This window comes from Malaya genurostris, chromosome 2 (genome assembly GCF_030247185.1).
Source record: "Malaya genurostris strain Urasoe2022 chromosome 2, Malgen_1.1, whole genome shotgun sequence".
Lineage (NCBI taxonomy): Eukaryota > Metazoa > Arthropoda > Insecta > Diptera > Culicidae > Malaya > Malaya genurostris.
Window position 1 is genome coordinate 53,372,969 of NC_080571.1, and position 20,320 is coordinate 53,393,288.

Sequence of the window (20,320 nt, forward strand, 5' to 3'; positions counted from 1 at the left end):
AAAGCTACTGTCGGACCATTGATCAAGCTCGAAGATCAAATGGCTGTGAGTTTTTGTTCCGGAGATATGATTGTATAAGTGACGTAACCGACAAAAAGCGTTGTATTTGAACGCGCTCAATTTTCTCAGAGATGGCTGATCCTATTTTAACAAACTTGGGCTCGTTTGAAAGCTACTGTCGGACCATTGATCAAGTTCGAAGATCAAATGGCTGTGAGTTTTTGTTCCGGAGATATGATTGTATAAGTGACGTAACCGACAAAAAGCGTTGTATTTGAACGCGCTCAATTTTCTCAGAGATGGCTCAACCGATTTTAACAAACTTGGGCTCGTTTGAAAGCTACTGTCGGGCCATTATTCAAGTTCGAAGATCAAATGGCTGTGACTTTTGGTTCCGGAGATATGATTGTATAAGTGACGTAACCGACAAAAAGCGTTGTATTTGAACGCGCTCAATTTTCTCAGAGATGGCTCAACCGATTTTAACAAACTTGGGCTCGTTTGAAAGCTACTGTCGGACCATTGATCAAGTTCGAAGATCAAATGGCTGTGAGTTTTGGTTCCGGAGATATGATTGTATAAGTGACGTAACCGACAAAAAGCGTTGTATTTGAACGCGCTCAATTTTCTCAAAGATAGCTGATCCGATTTCAACAAACTTGGGCTCGTTTGAAAGCTACTGTCGGGCCGTTGATCAAGTTTGAAGATCAAATGGTTGTGACTTTTGGTTCCGGAGATATGATTGTATAAGTGACGTAACCGACAAAAATCGTGCTATTTGAACGCGCTCAATTTTCTCAAAGATAGCTGATCCGATTTCAACAAACTTGGGCTCGTTTGAAAGCTACTGTCGGGCCGTTGATCAAGTTCGAAGATCAAATGGTTGTGACTTTTGGTTCCAGATATATGATGGTATAAGTGCCGTAAACGACAAAACACGTTGATTTTTACCGCTCTTATATATAAGGGTGCCAAAATTTTGGGATCAACTCTATTTTCGTAAAGTTCTAGTGCTCAAAAGTTTAAGCACCTCGAAAAAAGCCTTCATGCAAAATTTGACCTAAATCGGACATGCTTAAGGGGTGCTGCCCGGTGGTAAAGGTTTGGCAATTTTCGATCTTGAAAAAGCACCATAGGGGGGAGTACATGAAATTTCCAAAATCGAAAATTTTTTTTTGATGCCAAAACTCTTAAAACTGCATAAAACATCGAAATTTAGTGTCATCTCAAAAAAAAATTTTTTGAAAAAATCAACTTTCTGGGCCTTAGAAAAATTCCCAAAAAGTCGATTTTTTCAAAAAAATTTTTTTTCGAGATGACACTATATCTCGACGTTTCATGCAATTCTAAGCCTTTTGGCATCAAAAATTTTCGAAAATTTCATGTACTCCACCCTATGGTGATTTTTCAAGATATATGAAAATTTCACTAAGTGGACTAAGAAGGCTTTTTGCCTTTCTCTATAGAAAGGTATTTTAGATTAGCATCACTGTTCTCATACAAATAGGCAACGCAAATGTCAAGCACTAGTTTGGAAAAATGATGCTGACTGTGTGACATAAACACTGAAGCATGCTTTTGTGAACTACTCGAATCAATCTGAATCAATTGGCGTCTAAAATTATTTAATAAATGTATGAAACATATTTTCATGAGACTGTTATGAAAGAAGAGAAAGGCATTATCACACCACTAGGTGGATTAAGAAGGGTTTTTTAACTAGTTTCATGACTAGATTTTGGACAGAATTTGTAAATCTATAGAAAGAGAAATTAACTATAACATTGTTTGTTGTATTGTTTTACACTTGTTTGTTCAGCGTAATTAGTGTGGTAAGATGTGCTTGTCGTCAATAAGTCATGCTTTAGTTTAGAAAGTGGCAAAATTTACATAATAAACTAATACAAACAATTTTTGATATTTAGAAAAAAGTCTGTAGAACCGAATGAAAGAACCTACACTGACCGCACGAAACGTTCTGGTGACTATTTTACCCTATTTCCTCCATTTTATGGTATTTTATTGTAAATCGGTCTTGAATCATGACAAAACTTATTGGAAGTTCATTAAATCTAGCTTATCTTATAGAAAAATGTCTGTAGAACCGAAGGAAATAACCTAAACTGGCCATACGAAACGTTCTGGTGACTATTTTACCCCATTTCCTCAATTTTTTGGTTTTTTATTGTAAATCGTCTTTAAATCTCGGTAAAACTTATTGGAAGTTTACTAAGTCTTGTTTATCTTATAGAGACAAAAGTCTGTAGAACCGAATGGGAGAACCTACACTGGCCGCACGAAACGTTCTGGTGACTATTTTACCCTATTTCCTCCATTCTATGGTATGTTATTGTAAATCGTCCTTAAATCTCGGTAAAACTTATTTTAAGTTCATTAAATGTAGCTTATCTTATAGAAAAAAATCTGGAGAGTTGAATTTGATGACTATTTTACCCCATTTCCTCCATTTATGGTATTTTATTGTAAATCGGTCCTAAATCATGGTAAAACTTATAGGAAGTTTACTAAATCTAGCTTATCTTACCACGTTGAAAGCATACGAAAACTATTTTATATTATGTAAAAAAAGTCTTGAGAATCGAATGGGAGAACCTACACTGGCCGCACGAAACGTTTTGGTGGCTATTTTACCCCAATTTTCATATTCCATGATATCTTATTGTAAATCGTCCTTAAATCTCTGTAAAACTTATTGGACGTTTCTTCCGTTCGATTTTACATAAGATAAGCTAGATTTAGTAAACTTCCAATAAGTTTTACCGAGATTTAAAGACGATTTATAATAAGATATCATGAAATTGAGGAAATGGGGTAAAATAGCCACCAAAACGTTTCGTACGGACAGTGGACACATTTCCATTCGAAGCTTCAGACATTTTTACATAAAATCAAGCTATTTCAGTAGACCGTCTTCTCTGTCTGTCCAAGTTACAGAACCAATACTACAAAAAACCCTAAAAATGCTGGGCATTCTGAGTAAAACGAGCAGGCCATTAATAATCATTCCATTGTATTTCTAGTTTTTTTTTTCATAAGAAACACTCTTGTTTGTTGCCTTTTTCCATGCTTCCCGATTTCTTTGCGGGTTTCCTGGATTGTTTTCCCACTGTGCAATGGTGGATTTGATGGTTACTTGTGGAGTTTACGATTAAATATAATGGCAACTGAAGATGACGAACAACATTTTCCCTACAAATCGAAACGAAGTGTTTAAAAAAGTCCGCCATCTCGTCAAAACCGAAACGGTGGCTGTTTTTGTTATTTCTAAAAATTTGACAACTCAACTGTTTGATTTACTCAAAATAATCACGAAATGGAGTTGACTTTTCACACATGAACCGAGTTCTTAACATTTTTTTTCATGAATTTGGGCACATCACCAAACACGGTCACATAACAAACTGGACCATATAAAAATTGACCACTGCATCAAATCATTCCAAATCTAAAACTTATCACTTTTTATTCAATATTCAAGTGCCAGTATCTGGCTACTGTTCTGTCAGTTGGTTAATTGATATTGAGTATTTCGAAGTCATCGCTTATTTGTTTCTATAGTCCAACTGCAGGAATATACACCGATGTAATTAGTTAGAAGATACTTCCTACAATGGCTATACATAATTCAGCAAATTAGTGCTACATTTCAATGGCATTATCATTCTAACATTCGAACAACTTTTCATTCCTTTGCTTTCAGATCACGACCGATGCATGATACAGCGTAACCGAATTTGTCCGGACTGGTCGGAAATGAATGTGCGTTGGTAGCCAGCCATCGACCCATCAATCGAAGCAAACCGAAACCGAAACATTTCGGCACTGGCAAGGCGGTGAAGTCGAAGATGAAAAATTCATGGAAAAAGTGTTGCAAGCGGAAAGCATTGAGTGTTTTTCATGAATAATTTGCTCGCGCACGGTGCGGAAAGTTAGCGGCGGTTTAGCTGTCGATTGGCATGAGCTTACCGGAGGTCGAAGATTCGTTTGACTTTTGAACTGGTTTAGTGTTACGCGGAAAGTGAACTGTGTTTCTCAGTTTATTTATTTGCTTCCGTTTCGCGGGACTCGCTGGGAAGCGAAAGGAAAAAAAAAACGAACGAGCGAAAGAGCGAAGATTCGTTCGGTGGTTTTTGCGTTGTGGATTCAGAGTGAAAATAAAAAGTGAACGAAATCGATTTCCGATCGAGTCCGTGTTGAAAGGCATTTAAAGTGGGAAACAAAAACTGAGATAAAACAAATCACGACCATTAGTCGCGGCGGGGGAAGTTGCGCCCCTGGAAGGGTGCAGATAAAAAGCTAGCGAAGCGGTAAATTGCAAAAAGCATTCCCGCTCCCGTGAATTCCGTGAGCAGATGCGGAAAGGTTGAATCAAAATAAATACGAGGCCATAAATTTCGAGCGAAGAACTTTGAAATCGGGTAGCAGCAAAAAAAAATACACGCTTTCCTGAGAGGGAACAGAAAACCTTTCCCATAAATTATCGATTTCGATAAACAAATCATAACCGTAAAATGAGACTAGGACGGCTAGGTGGAATGAAAATTTACGACAGCGATCGGGGGTGGGAATTCGGTCGTGAAGAGCTTTTGAGCGATCCGGGCCAAGCGGGTGGTGATTCTTGCATTGATGATGGCAGTGACGACAATCCTAACGTCAGTACCAATGGCGGAACAGGCACGACATCGACGACGGGTGGAAGCCAGGATGTAGCAACAGCCGAACTCACTCAATCCGGCGGCAATAGAACCGATAATGATGCCAGTAGTCAAAGCCCGTTATTCATAGTCGGCCACCAGCTGCAGTCGTTTGCCACCAACACCACCACCACCACCACAAAAACCACCAACACTGCCACCAGCACGACGATGGAAGAACACAACAGTAGAACAGTAGGCCAGCGGAAAATCAGATCCCGTCTGCACCTGGTGACAGCCATTGCCGTGGTTCTGCTGACACAATTGACTGTAAATATTAGCATAGGTAAGTGTCACATTGAAATCACTGTTTACTTCGGGGATCATGCCTCTACGGTTCAAGGTAGGCCTGGTTAATTCAAATTTATGATTTATTCAAGCTTCAACCTAACTGATTAATAGGTATTCTTAGGGTATGGACAGTCGGTATAACGTGCCGGGTGGAGCACATTCGCCCGGAACCCGATCGAAAAACGCAATTACGATAATACACCTTCAATGTGCACATAAATCGACCGTAATCAAGCGAACACAAAAGCCAATATGTACCAACGTGTGTATTTTGCAGTCAACCGTTAAATGTTTACATGGTTACCAATCGACACGCAAACAAATACGATCGGGTATCTGTTTTGATCTCTCATCGAAGTATAGTGGGGAGAAAAAACCAGCATGTAACGCAATTACCATCGCCATCAACGTCAAACGTTGACAGCGGTAACAATAATGGAGAACAAACAGACCAACATCACGTGTCATAATGTTTCATTTATTAACTCAATCTTTCATGGCTGCTTACACTTGACCTCCCAATGTTTGAGCCTCTTCGGGCAGCAAGAAATGTGTCGTCCTCGTCACCGACAGCGCAGTGTCGTTCGGTTGAGCAATATTTTCACTCATCCTTCACACGGATAATCCCTTCGGACGTGTAAGCGTTCTCCCTCCACTCGGATGTGTGGTGAGTTGTGAATGGACGGGGAGGGGTGGGGGCGAATTCTCATGGTCAACAAGATAACAAAAAATAATGACCACCTCTGTATAAATAAAGCTTCTCCTGTTACAGGACTTCATCCCGTTCTAATTGGTCCATAATTGAGTTGTGAGAGCTTTTTTTCTCGCTTCATTCGTTCACACACACACATTCCAAAAGCCTAGCGGTCAACACACGATCCCCGTGGAGCACGAGGAGAAGGAGAAGAAACAGGAAAGGATCAGTTTTCTCGAACGATATAATTATCACCTTAATTTGGGTGATGGTTTCCCCGAGCCCTGGGCATGGTTGACCGGTTCACATTTCATCCATGTCATGTTTAGTAGCCTAGCAGTGAAGGAGGGGGGGGGGGGGTTCCTTAGTACTACTACTGCCTGTGGGCACATCGACTACACCGACCCATGATGCCTACGGAAACACAATTCATCTCTACGTGTGAAAGAAAACAATTAGTGAACTTAACCACGACGGACGGTCGAGAAACATTTTATCGGTGTGGGAGGAGCAGACAATTTTTGGCAGCAGCTACGACACGATGCAGCCATGCGATTCACTAATTACCGTTCATCACTGTTTAATAACTGCATAATTTGAGCTGACAAATACTGTGTGTGAAACTTTTCGGTTGGATCATGGGAACTGACACAAATTGTATAAAATTGGTGCCCAAGAAGTTGTAGGTAATCGATTGGACACTCCAGAATATTAATATCTAATAAAATTTGAATGCCTTCTTTTTTCTAGAATTATAAAAATCGAAGTTTTTGGCATTAAAAATGCCTTACTCTTCACTATACGGGGCCGGGGGTCAATTAAAAGTTTCAAAAATAGCCGCGTAACCTTTTTGCGTCATAATTTTGAACGTTATTAACTCAGTCATTTGTTGATGGATTGACATAATTTAACAACCAATCGCTTCGGAAACTTTCAACTTAAACATGTATGACAACGTCGTTTCAGTATTTCAATAGCTTACTTTTGAAAAAATGGTTAGGGGCTGTCCATAAAAGACGTCACGCCGCAAGGGGGAGGGGGGTGTTTCATAAAACGTGACCTTTTGTGACAGGAGGAAGTGGGGGAGGGTTTTGGAATGTGACGTTTAATATTTTCAATGAGCGCATTTTTGAAATACCAAATTATATTACTGCTTTGCTGAAAAAATCTCCACAATAAACGTTTACATTCTATAGGAAAACGTGTATTTATTGATGTAAAAGCTTCTTCTTGAAAATTCGGAAATGAATGATGCAGGAAATCATTTCTGTTGTGATCAGCAAAAGTGCACGGAGAAGCGAGTAAATTAGCGAAATTAATAAATTCTGCCTAATATGAGTAAAAATGAAAAAGATGCCTTTAAACGGTTTTACTTAAGTTATGCACCGACAATTTTTTCAGTAATTTGATTTTCTAGCATTGATAAAAGTATATCATAAGAATTTCTCTTATCTGATTCTGATGCAGTTTATTCAATTGTACTCCACTTGAAAAAGGGCGGGAGATCAACGATTTCAGACGTAGATCATGTCATGTCTTATCTTGATCATATGTGATTTTCCTCCACCAACATCAAAGCTTATCGAATCATCCAATCATTGAACTTACATAAATCAAGAATCATTTTAGCTCAAAATCACTACCTATTGTGTGACGAAAGATCAGTGATTTATAATTCACTGATAAACTGATCATGAAAAAATTCTCCGGCAGTGATTTCGTTTTGATGAGGTTTTGGTCTTTATTTTCTCAGCCCTGTATGCTACAGTAAGGAAATATTATTCTTTACCTAACACAATAATATATCTGTGTACCCCTAGAAGGAATAAAACAGATGATTTAAATGTTTCATCAATTCCAACCAAATATTTTTGATAATTTATATAATTAATATTAATAAAATAATTCCAATGATTTAGTAGTCTTAGGGATATTTTTTAATCTAATGACAGCATGTAATAAATCGATTTTTCTCTCATATTTGTATAGTTTGTCATACATATTGAGTATGTATTGAGATGAATTTTATTTATTTTGAATTCGTGACATGTGACATAGGGGGGGGGGGGGTGTCTTTGGTTCTGTGACAATTTGTGACAAAGAGGGGATGGGGAGTCAAAAATCGTCAGAAAAAGCGTGACGCCTTTTATGGACATCCCCTTAGAATTGACCTGTGTTTTCATCCACCAATCCCAGCTGACCAAATTGACATCATATTCTTGTTCGGCATAGGAGGCTTTGCGTCATGCATAAAAACACCGCATCATTCTGCGGAGTGTGAAGCGGAATCTATAAATATACTAGCTGACCCATCGAACTTCGTCTCGCCGAATTTTTTTTTTGAACTCATGTTTTCGGACAGTAGGACTGTCAAACATCTTATGCTGTTAAGGAGCAAGACTCTATGCAAGCGTATGAGTAATGTCAACAATGTGTGCGTAAAAAAAAATTCTGGCGCTTCTTTTCCTGATTTTAATCAATAAATCTTCCAAATGCTTGAAAAATAAATTAATCAGTTCATTCTGCTTAAAATTGCAATTCAAGAAAAGCGAAAATCTCTTCCGTTATCCTTAAAACTACTCGAGTAAAACCATTTCAGTTTTAGCTTACTTCCACTGACACATTTGATTAGCAACAAACACATTCCTATATGGATTTCCTCTTGCAGAAATTATTGCGATATAAAGATTTACGTACCTTCTATAAGTAAACCCGCCAAAAAGGAACCTTGAATTCAACACGCGAAATAATTGTTAAAAAAGATTGTTTGAAACTCAATCGTTCAAGCTACTTTGATAAACTGGTTGCTCTGCATATACATAGATCTATGATATACGTCTCAAATAAAATGTACGTAATATACAAATCACCAACACAAGTTAACCTGGTTTACTCTTGATCCTTAAAGTATCTTTCCATTATTTTACTGATTACTTGGCTGCGATGAATTCATTGAAAAAAAATGTGAATATGTTAAAAGCTTTTGTTACGCAAAAGTTAAGCGAATGCACCGATCGCCATATCATCTTTTGAGTCAGTGCATCGAACAGCGATTGTAGATCTCTGTTAAACTATAGTATTATAAAAGTGAACTACATATAAGAATAAAAAGTGAAGCAAAAATAACTAAGATGACCACCTTAAATTGATTCCACAAATTTACAAAAGCTGCCCTCGCGACTTGTAGTTCGTCACTTCTCGCTAGTCTGGTGATATTATTTAATCGTGTTTGATGAATGTTCGTAGCATGACTATCACAGGAACAAATTTCGATTAACAATTTAGCGATAAAACTTTATTTTTACTTTTAATTTATGACTTCTGGTCAGTCAGTAATTATTTAGTAAATTTTTGACATATCAGAGACTCGGATGTTTCGCATCGCTAAGTTCGACTCCTCTGGTAGAAGGTAAAAGTTTAGATGCGAGAAACCTTCTTCTTACTTAAATGAACCTTGTTACGTCGAATTTTTCCGCACTTTAACTTCAAAACCTTACTCTTCCTTGAGTATTATGGCTCTACATTATTCATATTCTTTCTCTTATCACAATCTCTAGTTAGTTTGATATTGTTAAATAAATCGAAAGATAAAATGAGTAATTCTTGGACATTCGAGGAATCAAGTTACCATTCTTTTAAATATTGTGTCCATTAACTTTTACATGAATACTGCATTCGTTTAATAGTTTTATCAATAGTCGTCTCATTAGTCGACACCACATCATTTTGTTTAGTACCCCACCTATAATTACCGAATGGTGGAGTTCGGTTCTGAGAATCTATATCAGAAAGTTTTATATGAAAATAATGCGCAATTCTTCTTTTATAACGGAGTGAACATGAGGAGTGATTGTACCAATATTCAGCTTATCGTTCGAGTCAATGCATAAAACCTCACAACTAATGGGTTTCAATCTACCAGAGTTTACCAGACGCGAACGAACTTCAGCATGTTAAATGCCAGATAAACCTCTTTGTTAGATCTGATTATTTAAACAGCAGAATTCTATAATGTGATTTGTTCAACTCACGTCTACGATGGCCAATAATCATCTAACTGATTACATTGCACACTATTCTGGTAAACAATATCAGAATTTTTAATCCTGTTTACGGTATAGCTAGAACACTTATATGCGTTCCATCATAAATCGTTTGGCAAGCAATAATGTTGATACCCAATTAAGCACGTGGCTCAAAATGACGAATCACATGAACAACTCGTTGCGATCCAAAAGATTCGTTCAACGATCTAGTATTCCTTTCTTCGACGGTCAAACACTCATGAAATTCGTTATGCGCCAAACACCTATCGATGATCTAGCAATCATTGGCGACTTTTTCAGTGGAAAAATCCATTGTCCATACAAAATAACTTTATTGGTTTTTCCCACTTTTCCGATAAGTTTTCCTAATTTTTTTGATGTACGAACCCGGTGGAGGTAAAAACTGATCAAATAAAAAAAAACTAATCTCAATCCGTCCATCCGTTCTTACGTGATGCGATTACAAAGAATGATCTCTGCATTTTTATATATATAGATGCTGCAAATCATTTCTTGATTTCAGTTCATGCTTGACTGTGAATGAAATCTTCACTGGACGGGGCTTGGGTGTCAATTTAAAAAAATGCAAAAATAACCGCGAGACCTTTTTCTGTCATAATTTTGAACGCTCAAAACTTAGTCATTTGTTGATGAATTTATATAATTTAACTACCAATCGATTCGAGAATATTTAACTTAAACTTATGCGGTAACGTCATTTAAGTATTTCATTTGCATAAAATCGGATTGAGTTGACCTATGTTTCCATGAGCCAATGACAGTCGCAGTAAATGATGTCAAACTCTCGTCCGATTTGCGCAGCATGAACTGTAGCACAAAAGGGAATCTATAAATATATGCCCGAATACATTTCTGTTTTAGTTTACCCATGGCTTATCTTGATTCTCCGGTAACTAGCAGGCCAACTTAGAACTATCGGCGATAGATTTTTCGAACCTAATTTGAAGCGCTTGTACCTCTGTAATTTATTAATAAATTTTCCTCATTTAACTTAATTCGAAAATGTTTAAAAATATTTTATTTTTCAACGGGTAGTGTGCATATAGAAATCTCCATTTACATACGAACAACACGGTGGCGCGCAAATAAATTCAGTGTAAAGTTGTGTTATGATGATAATCATAGGTACTTGTTTTTCATTAAATGTTCCTAAACACAATGAACTATCTCTCAGCATAATTCCTTAAGCCCTATTATTGAACTAAACAATAATCGTGTAACCTAATTGCGTGCTTAGAAAATGATTTAGAATTTTATAGAAGAGATCCAGACTACGGATCTTATAGAAGGGATCCAGGCTAAGTGTACCAAAAACAATGCAATGCAATGCAAATCGTTATGCAGTATCGATTTGATCAAGCTGTTGTCCCACCAGGAAACGCTTCAAAAGATTTGGAGCTCAGTACAAATAAGTTGCACAGACTCACATAAATATAAAATTATTAGATGCAATAAAATGTAGTATTAGAGATAAACTCAAGATAAGATGATCTGCGATTTTACATGTATCCTTTGAATCCTCACTTAACTCGGATCACCGCTAGTTTCAGTTGAATTATCATTTACATCAAAACAACAAGTGCCTTATCATAAAATATAAAAAATCTTCTCTAATCGCTGTTTATAAAATAAATAAGTTTGTACGTTCTCTGTCTTGAAAATTATTCTGATATAAAATCGTTTAATTTGTTCAGATTTGAGGTTGTTCGTATCCGAAATTGGTCTTTTAAGTAATTTGAAATCATCATAATTGACTTTCATTTAAAGGATATTTTCAAAATTTTTGAAATGAAAAATTAGAGTAAGTTAGTAATTTGTCGCTGCTTAATGCATCTAATCGCTGCTTAATGTAATCGTGCTCGGTCGTGTCCCATTATTTTTTTTTAAATTTTATGTCTATATATCTTGAAAATGGCAACTTATAAAAGAAAATTTATTATAAGCAGTGTGTTAGATCTGTATGAGTTGAAGCTTAAAATGAAAAATTTATAAAATAAATCAAACAAGTTTAGTTGATCTATTTTATTATATTGTTATTTTTAGGTTATTCTTAAAACACATCTAACTTACATCTTTTAGAACTGATTTTCTACAACTTCTTCTTGGACACCAACCGTAATAAAATAAATTTTATCAATAGGAAAATTTTCGATTTGGTAAGCATTTTACAGTTGTATACAAAACAAATCTGATTCAACGACTGTTCAAGAAAAAGTTCCCGAAAAAGAACGATTTCTACTTTTCATCGAAGCTCTCAATTCGACTCATTCGACTAGTTGCCACGGTCACCGGCATTAAATAACCCGTAGAAAATGCAAAATTATTAGAGACCTAGGCGTAATTTTTAACTCAAGACTTACTTTCGTGAAGCATTATAATACAATTGTCAATAAAGCAAATATTATGTTAGGCTTCATTAAACGTCAGACGTCAGTCATAATTTTCAGGACCCTTACACAAAAACATTATTATATACAACTTACGTCAGGCCAATTTTGGAGTACTGCAGCATAGTATGGAGCCCATGTACCTCCGTACACGCAGAACGCATCGAATCTGCCCAAAAACAATTTCTATTGTATGCGCTTCGTTGCCTAAACTTGACTACATTTCCTCTTCCATAATATCAGGCTCGTTGTATGCTCATAAACTTCCAAACACTCGAAGAACGCCGCAAAGCTACAATGCTTCATTTTCAACAACGACATTATTTGTCAACGAGTACAATCTGCACACTTAAAAAAAAATTAGAGGGTTGTATTCAAGACACGACCGAGCACAATAACATTAAAAATGGAACGTTTCTAGGGTTTTGTTCGTATGGGAATGAAGATTTAAGTATGCAAACCGATCCGTTGACAAATTAAAATATTTTTAAGCTTTCAATATTGAAGCTTTAAAATCATTTGAATGAGGAAAATCCATTAACAAATCATTGAGGAACAAGCGCTGCAAATTAGATCCGAAAAATCTATCGCCGATAATTCTGAATTGGCCTGATAGTTTCCAGAGAACCAAAATAAAATACTCAATTCAAACCAATTTTTCAATGGTATGCAATTGAAATATTCAAATGACATTGTCTCATAAGTTTAAGTTAAATGTTTCCGAATCGATTATTTGTTGAATTGTATAAATCCATCAACAAATGACCGAGTTATAAGCGTTCAAAATTATGACAGAAAAATGTTACGCGATTAGTTTTGCATGTTTTAAATTGACACCCAGCCTAGGGAAGCGAAGTAAGACATTTTTAATGGCAAAATCGACCAAAAATTTGCTAAATACATGGGATATTTCAAAAGAATCGGTAACCACGCTAATTCGGTTCTTCAATAGCAAGATGATATATAAGATACTCAAGCGAACACGGTGTTGCGCAGACAACAGGAAATTTCACCAACACATAATGCAAAAGCGACAATCCAGCAAGTGAACGCATATACAATCCAGTCATCAGCTCACTGGACGAGCTACTTGTTTCATTCACAGTCAAACATCAACTAGGCAAAGAAATATTGTGCAACATATATTTATAGATTTCTCTTCATACTACGCACAGCGATGCGGTGTTTTTTATGCATGACGCAAAGCCTCCTATGCCGAACAAGAAGTTGACGTCATTTTGTACAACAGGGATTGGTAGATGAAAACATAGGTCGATTCTAACCATTTTTTCAATAGTATGCTATTGAAATACTGAAACGACGTCGTCATACATGTTTAAGTTGAAAGTTTCCGAATCGATTGGTTGTTAAATTATAACAATCCATCAACAAATGACCGAGTTATTAACGTTCAAAATTATGACACAAAAAGGTTACGCGACTATTTTTGAAACTTTTAATTGACACCCGGCCCCATATAGTGAAGAGTAAGGCATTTTTAATGCCAAAATCCTATGATTTTACATCTTATTAGATGCACATAAATGGAGCGTCGCAGCTCACGCAAATTTACGTGAAAGAACATTTAATAATGTGTCTAAAACTCCATGACATGAAATTCATTGAAATAAAAAAAAATAGAATTCTGATAGCAACCGCCGCGACTTGAACTAAGAATCATTGGATCGCAAGTACGTCTGTTAATCGACTGAGACACAGAAGCATGCATCTGCTTGGCTGGTAAAAGGTGCATTTAAATTCATACAGTCGAACCTGCTAGCAGAACGCAAGTTACTGTCGAAACCAGCAAAATTCAAGCTCATCTAACATTAAGTCATCACAAATAAAATCTTCCGTCATTTGACAAATTAGGTCTTTATGAATTACATCGTATGACGGATTAAGTAAAATATTTCTGGGGTGTGAATCATTGCTTTCGCAACTAAAATTTTATGCTTCTAGTCGCCATCTAAGAAGTCGTCAAATATTCTCGGAAAAAAATATAAAACAAATTATGCCAAAAATAATCCTGTTAATCAAATGATGCGCTTTTATAACGAAAACTGCCAAAAAATCGATCTAACTATGTCCAGTAACTGAATAAAAGAAAAATTGAAACCAAATCGCAGGAATAATGTATAGAATATAAGAAACCATTGTAACTTTTTTTGCCTGTAGTCTAAATTTGTTTGACAAATAAATAAATAAATAAATATATTTGAAAACATTAGTAATATGAGAAAGGCGTCACCACACCACTTAATTGATTAGAAGAGACTTTTACGAGTGTAGATTACATAAAGTTGTGACACGAAACCAACGGGTTTTAGTCTTTGACCAACAGTTTACATGGCCATGTTGTGTCTTGTTACGGTACTACATACAGAGTAATATAATTCTTCGAGCGCATTCCGGGAATAATCACTCATGCTGGCATTTGAAATATGTAACGTTTTCATGTTCGTATTTTTTTTTGCAACTGCACCAGCTTTGGACGGAGAATGGCATATTTTGTCAACTTTGGATTCATTTATTAGGGGTCAAAAAACACTTGCAACTTTGCTCGTGGAAATACCGGTACCGGTGGTTTTTGTCGATTTATTTTTTTTGCATCTCTGAACCCCTTATTTGCTTACTACTACATTATATTCTTCTTTGTTTTGTCGTGAATACGACTTACTTTACGTTGGGGTGCCTTTTCAAAATTTACCCTCTGAGAGAGTGATAAGTTTTTGATCGTGAATATCTCTTGTTGTATCTAACGAATCAACATAATTTTTGCTACATGCCATCGGAAATATGATCACAATTTTATGATAAATATTCAGTTGTGTGACATAATCTCAAATAATTCAAAATTAAACGTTTCTGAAATGTTTGGTATAAACGAGTATCAAAGAGGATAATTCATAAGGCGCGTTTGCCTTTCTCTTATTTTTAAAGCTCATAGCTCAGTGATCTGTGGAAGGATTTATATAATCTAACTACCAATAAAATCGAAATTTTTCAACTTAAGCGTGTAAAGAAAAGTCATTGAAGTATTTCAATAGTACACTATTGAAAAGCCTGTCTCATTTGACCCATGTCAACACCAGCCAATCAGAACGCGTTCTGAGGAAGAAAACAAAATATCTGCTGCTGTACAACAAATCGTTCGAGAAAATGTTCCGAACAGTGTTTAATATCGAAGTGAGTTCCACAATTTGGTCCTTCTGAAAGGCAGGAATGAATCCCGTACAGCATCCGGACAGTTTCTTTCAATGAAATGCTAATCCGAAATGAAATATTCAAATTTAAATTCTATATGCTGCTATTTTTATAGCCGTTAGGACCGCCCATTAGTAAAAAAGCTACCAACGAAATCAGGTAAAAACAAGCCTCTCAACAAAAATTGGATCAGTCAGGATTCTATCGCCACTGCGAGCAGATGTATTTTGGGTCGTTTGCAAAGCTAATTTCGCTTCCGACAAGAGCGATTACGTCACATCTGCCAGTCATTTGCATGAATGAAAAAGCAACGGTGGAGTGCAAGGAAATCGAAAGGAAATATTCTCAGTTTAGTGTAAATCTAGAACAGTTTGGTTAGATTTTTGCACTTTTCGCTGTGTGAAATTCTCAGTAATCGAGATCAAGTGAAGCCTTTTTTGTTTTTGCGAAAAATGTGAAAAAGGGGAATGCTTGCATAATTCATACAATTGATCAACTAATTGATATTCGGAAGTGTTAAGGAACATGTCAGTTGTTTTCGTATTCACGACATCCAGTTATGTCTGTGACATTACCCACCCGCCTTTTTGACCAAAAGCTACTTGCGATTGCATCGAACAAGACGCGGAAGCGAACTGTTTTAGTTGTAGGGCTGGTTATGTTTTTCAATGTATTTGCTTTTTTTTTGTTTATATTTTTTTATGTCATTACTATATAGGGTGACTGTACCGATAACGATAGTATTTCATTTTTGATATGTTAGATATTGAGAACGAAAATCGGACTCAAACTAATGTATTAATATAGGGAATGAATGACGAAGCTAAGCAGATTAAGGGAACACTTCCTCTGTATCGAAATGATAAAACCTCTACAGTTTAAATAAACAATGAAATAAATTCCCGAAAAAAAAAAATGGAAATTGAACCTTTAAGTTGTACCGTTTTGTGAGCGGTTCCCAGAAGTACGCTTTCTCGGGTCAACAATCATTCCAAATTTATCGTCAGTCAATAATCTTAGTCGTAAAACTCGGTCATAGCACAATGATTATGGAAGTCTTCTGAAGTAAATGTTTATCGTTTCCTCCGAATGAATAATAAAAGTCAATCTCCCTCGGCCCGGCTACTGGCCAGTAAATTTCGAATCTCCATTCACCATTGTCTGTGCCAAATCTCAAACAACAATCAAACCCTCACGGCCAGAAGCAGTTTGACTCGCTTCGACTATGAACTGTTCCAGTTTCATAATATCCTTAATTTCATGAGCAAATAATCCATCGTTTAAATAAGTAATTAGCTCTTCCGCTTGCTTAGCCGGATTAAAATCAACGACGTGACATCACACCAGCCCCACAATGCTACACTTCCATTGCAGTACAACTTTAATGAGTTTCAACTTCAATCGGATTTTACTGGCCTCCCGGGGTCGGGCAACCGGAAGCATAAGGACTCCGGTGGGGTTGCGTGGGTATGTGACTGGTAATATTCGCGAAGTGGAAAATAATTTACATTCTAATTGAAATTGATATTTGCGTTGCGAGTGTAACCTACTCAGGCCTCAGCGCACCTGTCGCCGGAACTGCTGTGTAGCTTCCCAGCGAGTGAGGCTCGACCACACACCAACCACGCTCTCTATTTCCGACCGTGTGACTGTCGTCGTCGTCGGAAATGTTGCATCCCGCATCCAAGATCACCGGCACCGATGGAACGGAAGCAGCATCGGGCTGGTAGACAGGCTGGCAACCTTACAAATTATTATTTATAATAATCAGATAACATTTGCCAACAGCACACAATAATGATTACTGCCATGACTACTGTCGACAACTCTCGCACAGGTTCGCACAAGCATGACGGATGGGAACGGTGGGAATAACTATTTTAGCATTCCAGTCCAGGGCAGGCGGCAGGTTTTGATGAGCTAGAATGTGACTGTTATTCAGTTAATCAGCTTGTATTTTGTCGCCGGTAATATACGACTTCAAATTATAACACGGCAAACGGATCTGCCCCTACAGTGAAAATCGGCGCCCATGATCAATTCAGTTTTCCATGGGTTCGGAAGGAAGGGACAATGAACGGGCGGAACGGAGAAAATGGCAAGTAAATATGTAATGTGGGTTGGTTTGCTGCTCTCTTGAGTGCCGTTTGGGATAAAATTATGATGACCTTGGAATCGCGATACGCCCGGTACGGCACTGCCGGGATTGGATGGAAGCGATCGAATTCGGAACAGTACCTGAGAGTTGGTTTGTGTTAACTCCGCGCAGTATTCATAATTAGTCGAAAGGTTTCATTACGTCCCGATATATACGATGTGGTTTATTGTTTGTGATTTGCATTTCATTACGCGTTACGTATCTACGATTTGTGACAAACGTGTGCCTCCGAACGCATATCACTTTGCGGCGCGTAAATAACGAATATTATGTTGTCACGTGTCACCAGTGATATTAATATTGCATTGGACGTGAGTGCGAAACTCGTCGCATATAATTGTTTAATGATAAAGTTCTGCATGCATTAATGCATAATTCTGTGTCACCTCCTATCGGAAATTAATCCTATTAAACTAGGATATTAGTAGTGACAAATATTTTCATAATTTCCCCAATGTAAATAAATGGTAATTAGAGCACATCTCAGAATTCACATGCCAATTGTGTTGCACCAACAAACTGAAAACATCTCGTTCCTGATTGGGATGGCAATGACCGGCTTCCTTTCGCAAAGCTATACGAAATTAAATCAATTGATCGACGGAAAATGTTGATTTACGATAGATTATTCAAGCATTAACTGTTAAAGCTAAAAATACATCGAAGACCGAAAAAGTTTCGATCACTTGGTCAAATCCGAATAAAGTTTCACAGCAGGCAATGTTACCTCAAGACCTTGCGTTGTATTCAAAATTTGCAAAAATTGGTTCGGCGATGTCCGAGAACATCGTGGGCACATTTTTAATTTTTTTGGTCAATTTTACACCGTCAGTTTGAAACCGGAAATCGTATCTGGATGAAGTTGAATAGCAAACTATGAATACAAAAGTCCATTCATTTGAATCTTAGTGTGCGAAAATTGTTCCCTCAGTGTCTGAAAAAATCAAGATCATAGTTTTTCTTGTTTTTTCACACTTTTGTTACTACGGGACCGAAAGCCAGAACTGGAACAAGACCTGAAAATTGGGGCTGGCTCCTTTTGTTCCAAAATGGACCAGTTTCTGATTGGTTGATTTTGATGTTGCTATACGCACATTGTGAAAAGAAACAACTTTTTCATGGTACGCGAGCAATGATACTAAGTATAGAGAAAATCAGAAAAGTTTAATAAAATGTATAATTTTAGCTCACCAATAAAAAGGCAAATTTTCATAGAATCTTTCACTTTTTTTTCAACCTCATGTGTAATGAATATTTATAGTAGCAGCACTGTGTAATTACAATCAGCATCAAGCCGTTTTTCTTTTTAGTGAATTAAAGTGTAGCCAATATCCATTTAATCCAACTATATCCAAACTTGATTTTTTTCCGGTTTCCAAAAGATCCGGTAATACGTCAACAATGGATTCGATTTTGCATTCAACATGAATAAGTTATTTCATGTTTTCTCATCAAAGCAGGAATGAGAATGGCGTAGGTCAAACTGTAGAAATGTTATTGAAATATAATAACTAGATTTGTTTAAAGTTTCATTTTCTAAATATAAAAAACTCAGATTATTTTACTAATGTTCCATCGATAAAAGTGACATATGGCGACGAATGCGTTGAGGTATGCTCAATTAATTGTTTTTAAACTTAATATATAAAAAACAAAAATGCATTCAACAATACATTTTTTGAAATAAAAAAAATAAAAAATAAAAACATTTCATCGCTGCCGTCCAAAATCCGAGATAAATTTTTCTTCCAAATTCGAACCCTACCCGTACCGAATAAACCTGATCTTTTAACCCAAATCAGACCCGCATCCGTTTAATGTGAAAAAATCTACTCGGTGCGAACCCGACAAACATATTTTTTCTAACAAATATTTGAAACCCGATCATTTCTAATATACGTAGAAAACGTATACTACAGTTTCTATCCAGAATTCATACACGACTCAAAACAAACCTTGAAACTTGTCATTCCAGGCTATTAGAGCATTTATTTGAATTCAAGTTTATGAAAATTAGTCCAGCGGTCTTGCGCATTTTTTTTGCACACTTTCCCGAGTTAGTCCTGAACTGAAAATTTGATCCACGATTAAGTCCAACCTATGTTGCAACAATTTGTTTTATATCAGTTTGGCCATGACTGAATGGAAACATATAATAAAGACGACAAATGAATGAGAAACTTACAGATAAGATGATTTTTGAAAAAGATACGCTCAAAGGTAGGACGCGAACCTGCGTTCTTATGCAATCCGTGCTATGAGATAAACTTAAATTATTAAGATTTAAAATGGGTGCTCAGCCACAAGTGGTGACTTTTCAGTCCTATTATATACATGATTTGGGTATTACCATAATAATTTGCTTCCGCAATTCTGTGATTTTTGTGTAGGGAAAATTGTAAACCTACTTGTATTGTGTAACGGGAAAAAGGAACTTATAAACTAACTTACTAACTAATACAGAAAGCGAATCGATTCAATTGAAGATTGCATCGATTTTTGTCGGAATTTGTTTATAATATTATGTGATGTTACACCTAATGATTCTATATTTGTAAGTCTGTGCAACTCATTTGTACTAAACCAGGGAGGACGCTTCAAAATCATTTTCAGAATTTTATTCTGAATCCTTTGAAGCGTTTTCTTCCTGGTGAAACAACAACTTGACCAAATTGGTACTGCATAAAGCATGGCTGGTCTGAAAATTTGTTTATAAATTTATAAATTGTTTTTTAGACAGAGTTTAGAATGTCTGTTTATAAGAGGATATAAACATTTAATATATTTATTACACTTTGCCT

At 36.5% G+C, this 20,320-nt stretch overlaps 1 protein-coding gene across 2 annotated transcripts in view; it reads left to right on the forward strand.

Annotated features, from left to right (window-relative positions):
* The window catches only part of LOC131431176 (hemicentin-1-like), a 400,232-nt gene that overhangs the window by 116,439 nt on the left and 263,473 nt on the right, over positions 1-20,320 (forward strand). For both annotated transcript variants that reach the window (XM_058596735.1, XM_058596736.1), the window contains one exon: positions 3,722-5,001. In XM_058596735.1, the coding sequence (XP_058452718.1) occupies positions 4,533-5,001 (469 nt within the window). In that variant the 5' untranslated portion in view covers positions 3,722-4,532. The remainder of the gene's footprint in view (positions 1-3,721; positions 5,002-20,320) is intronic.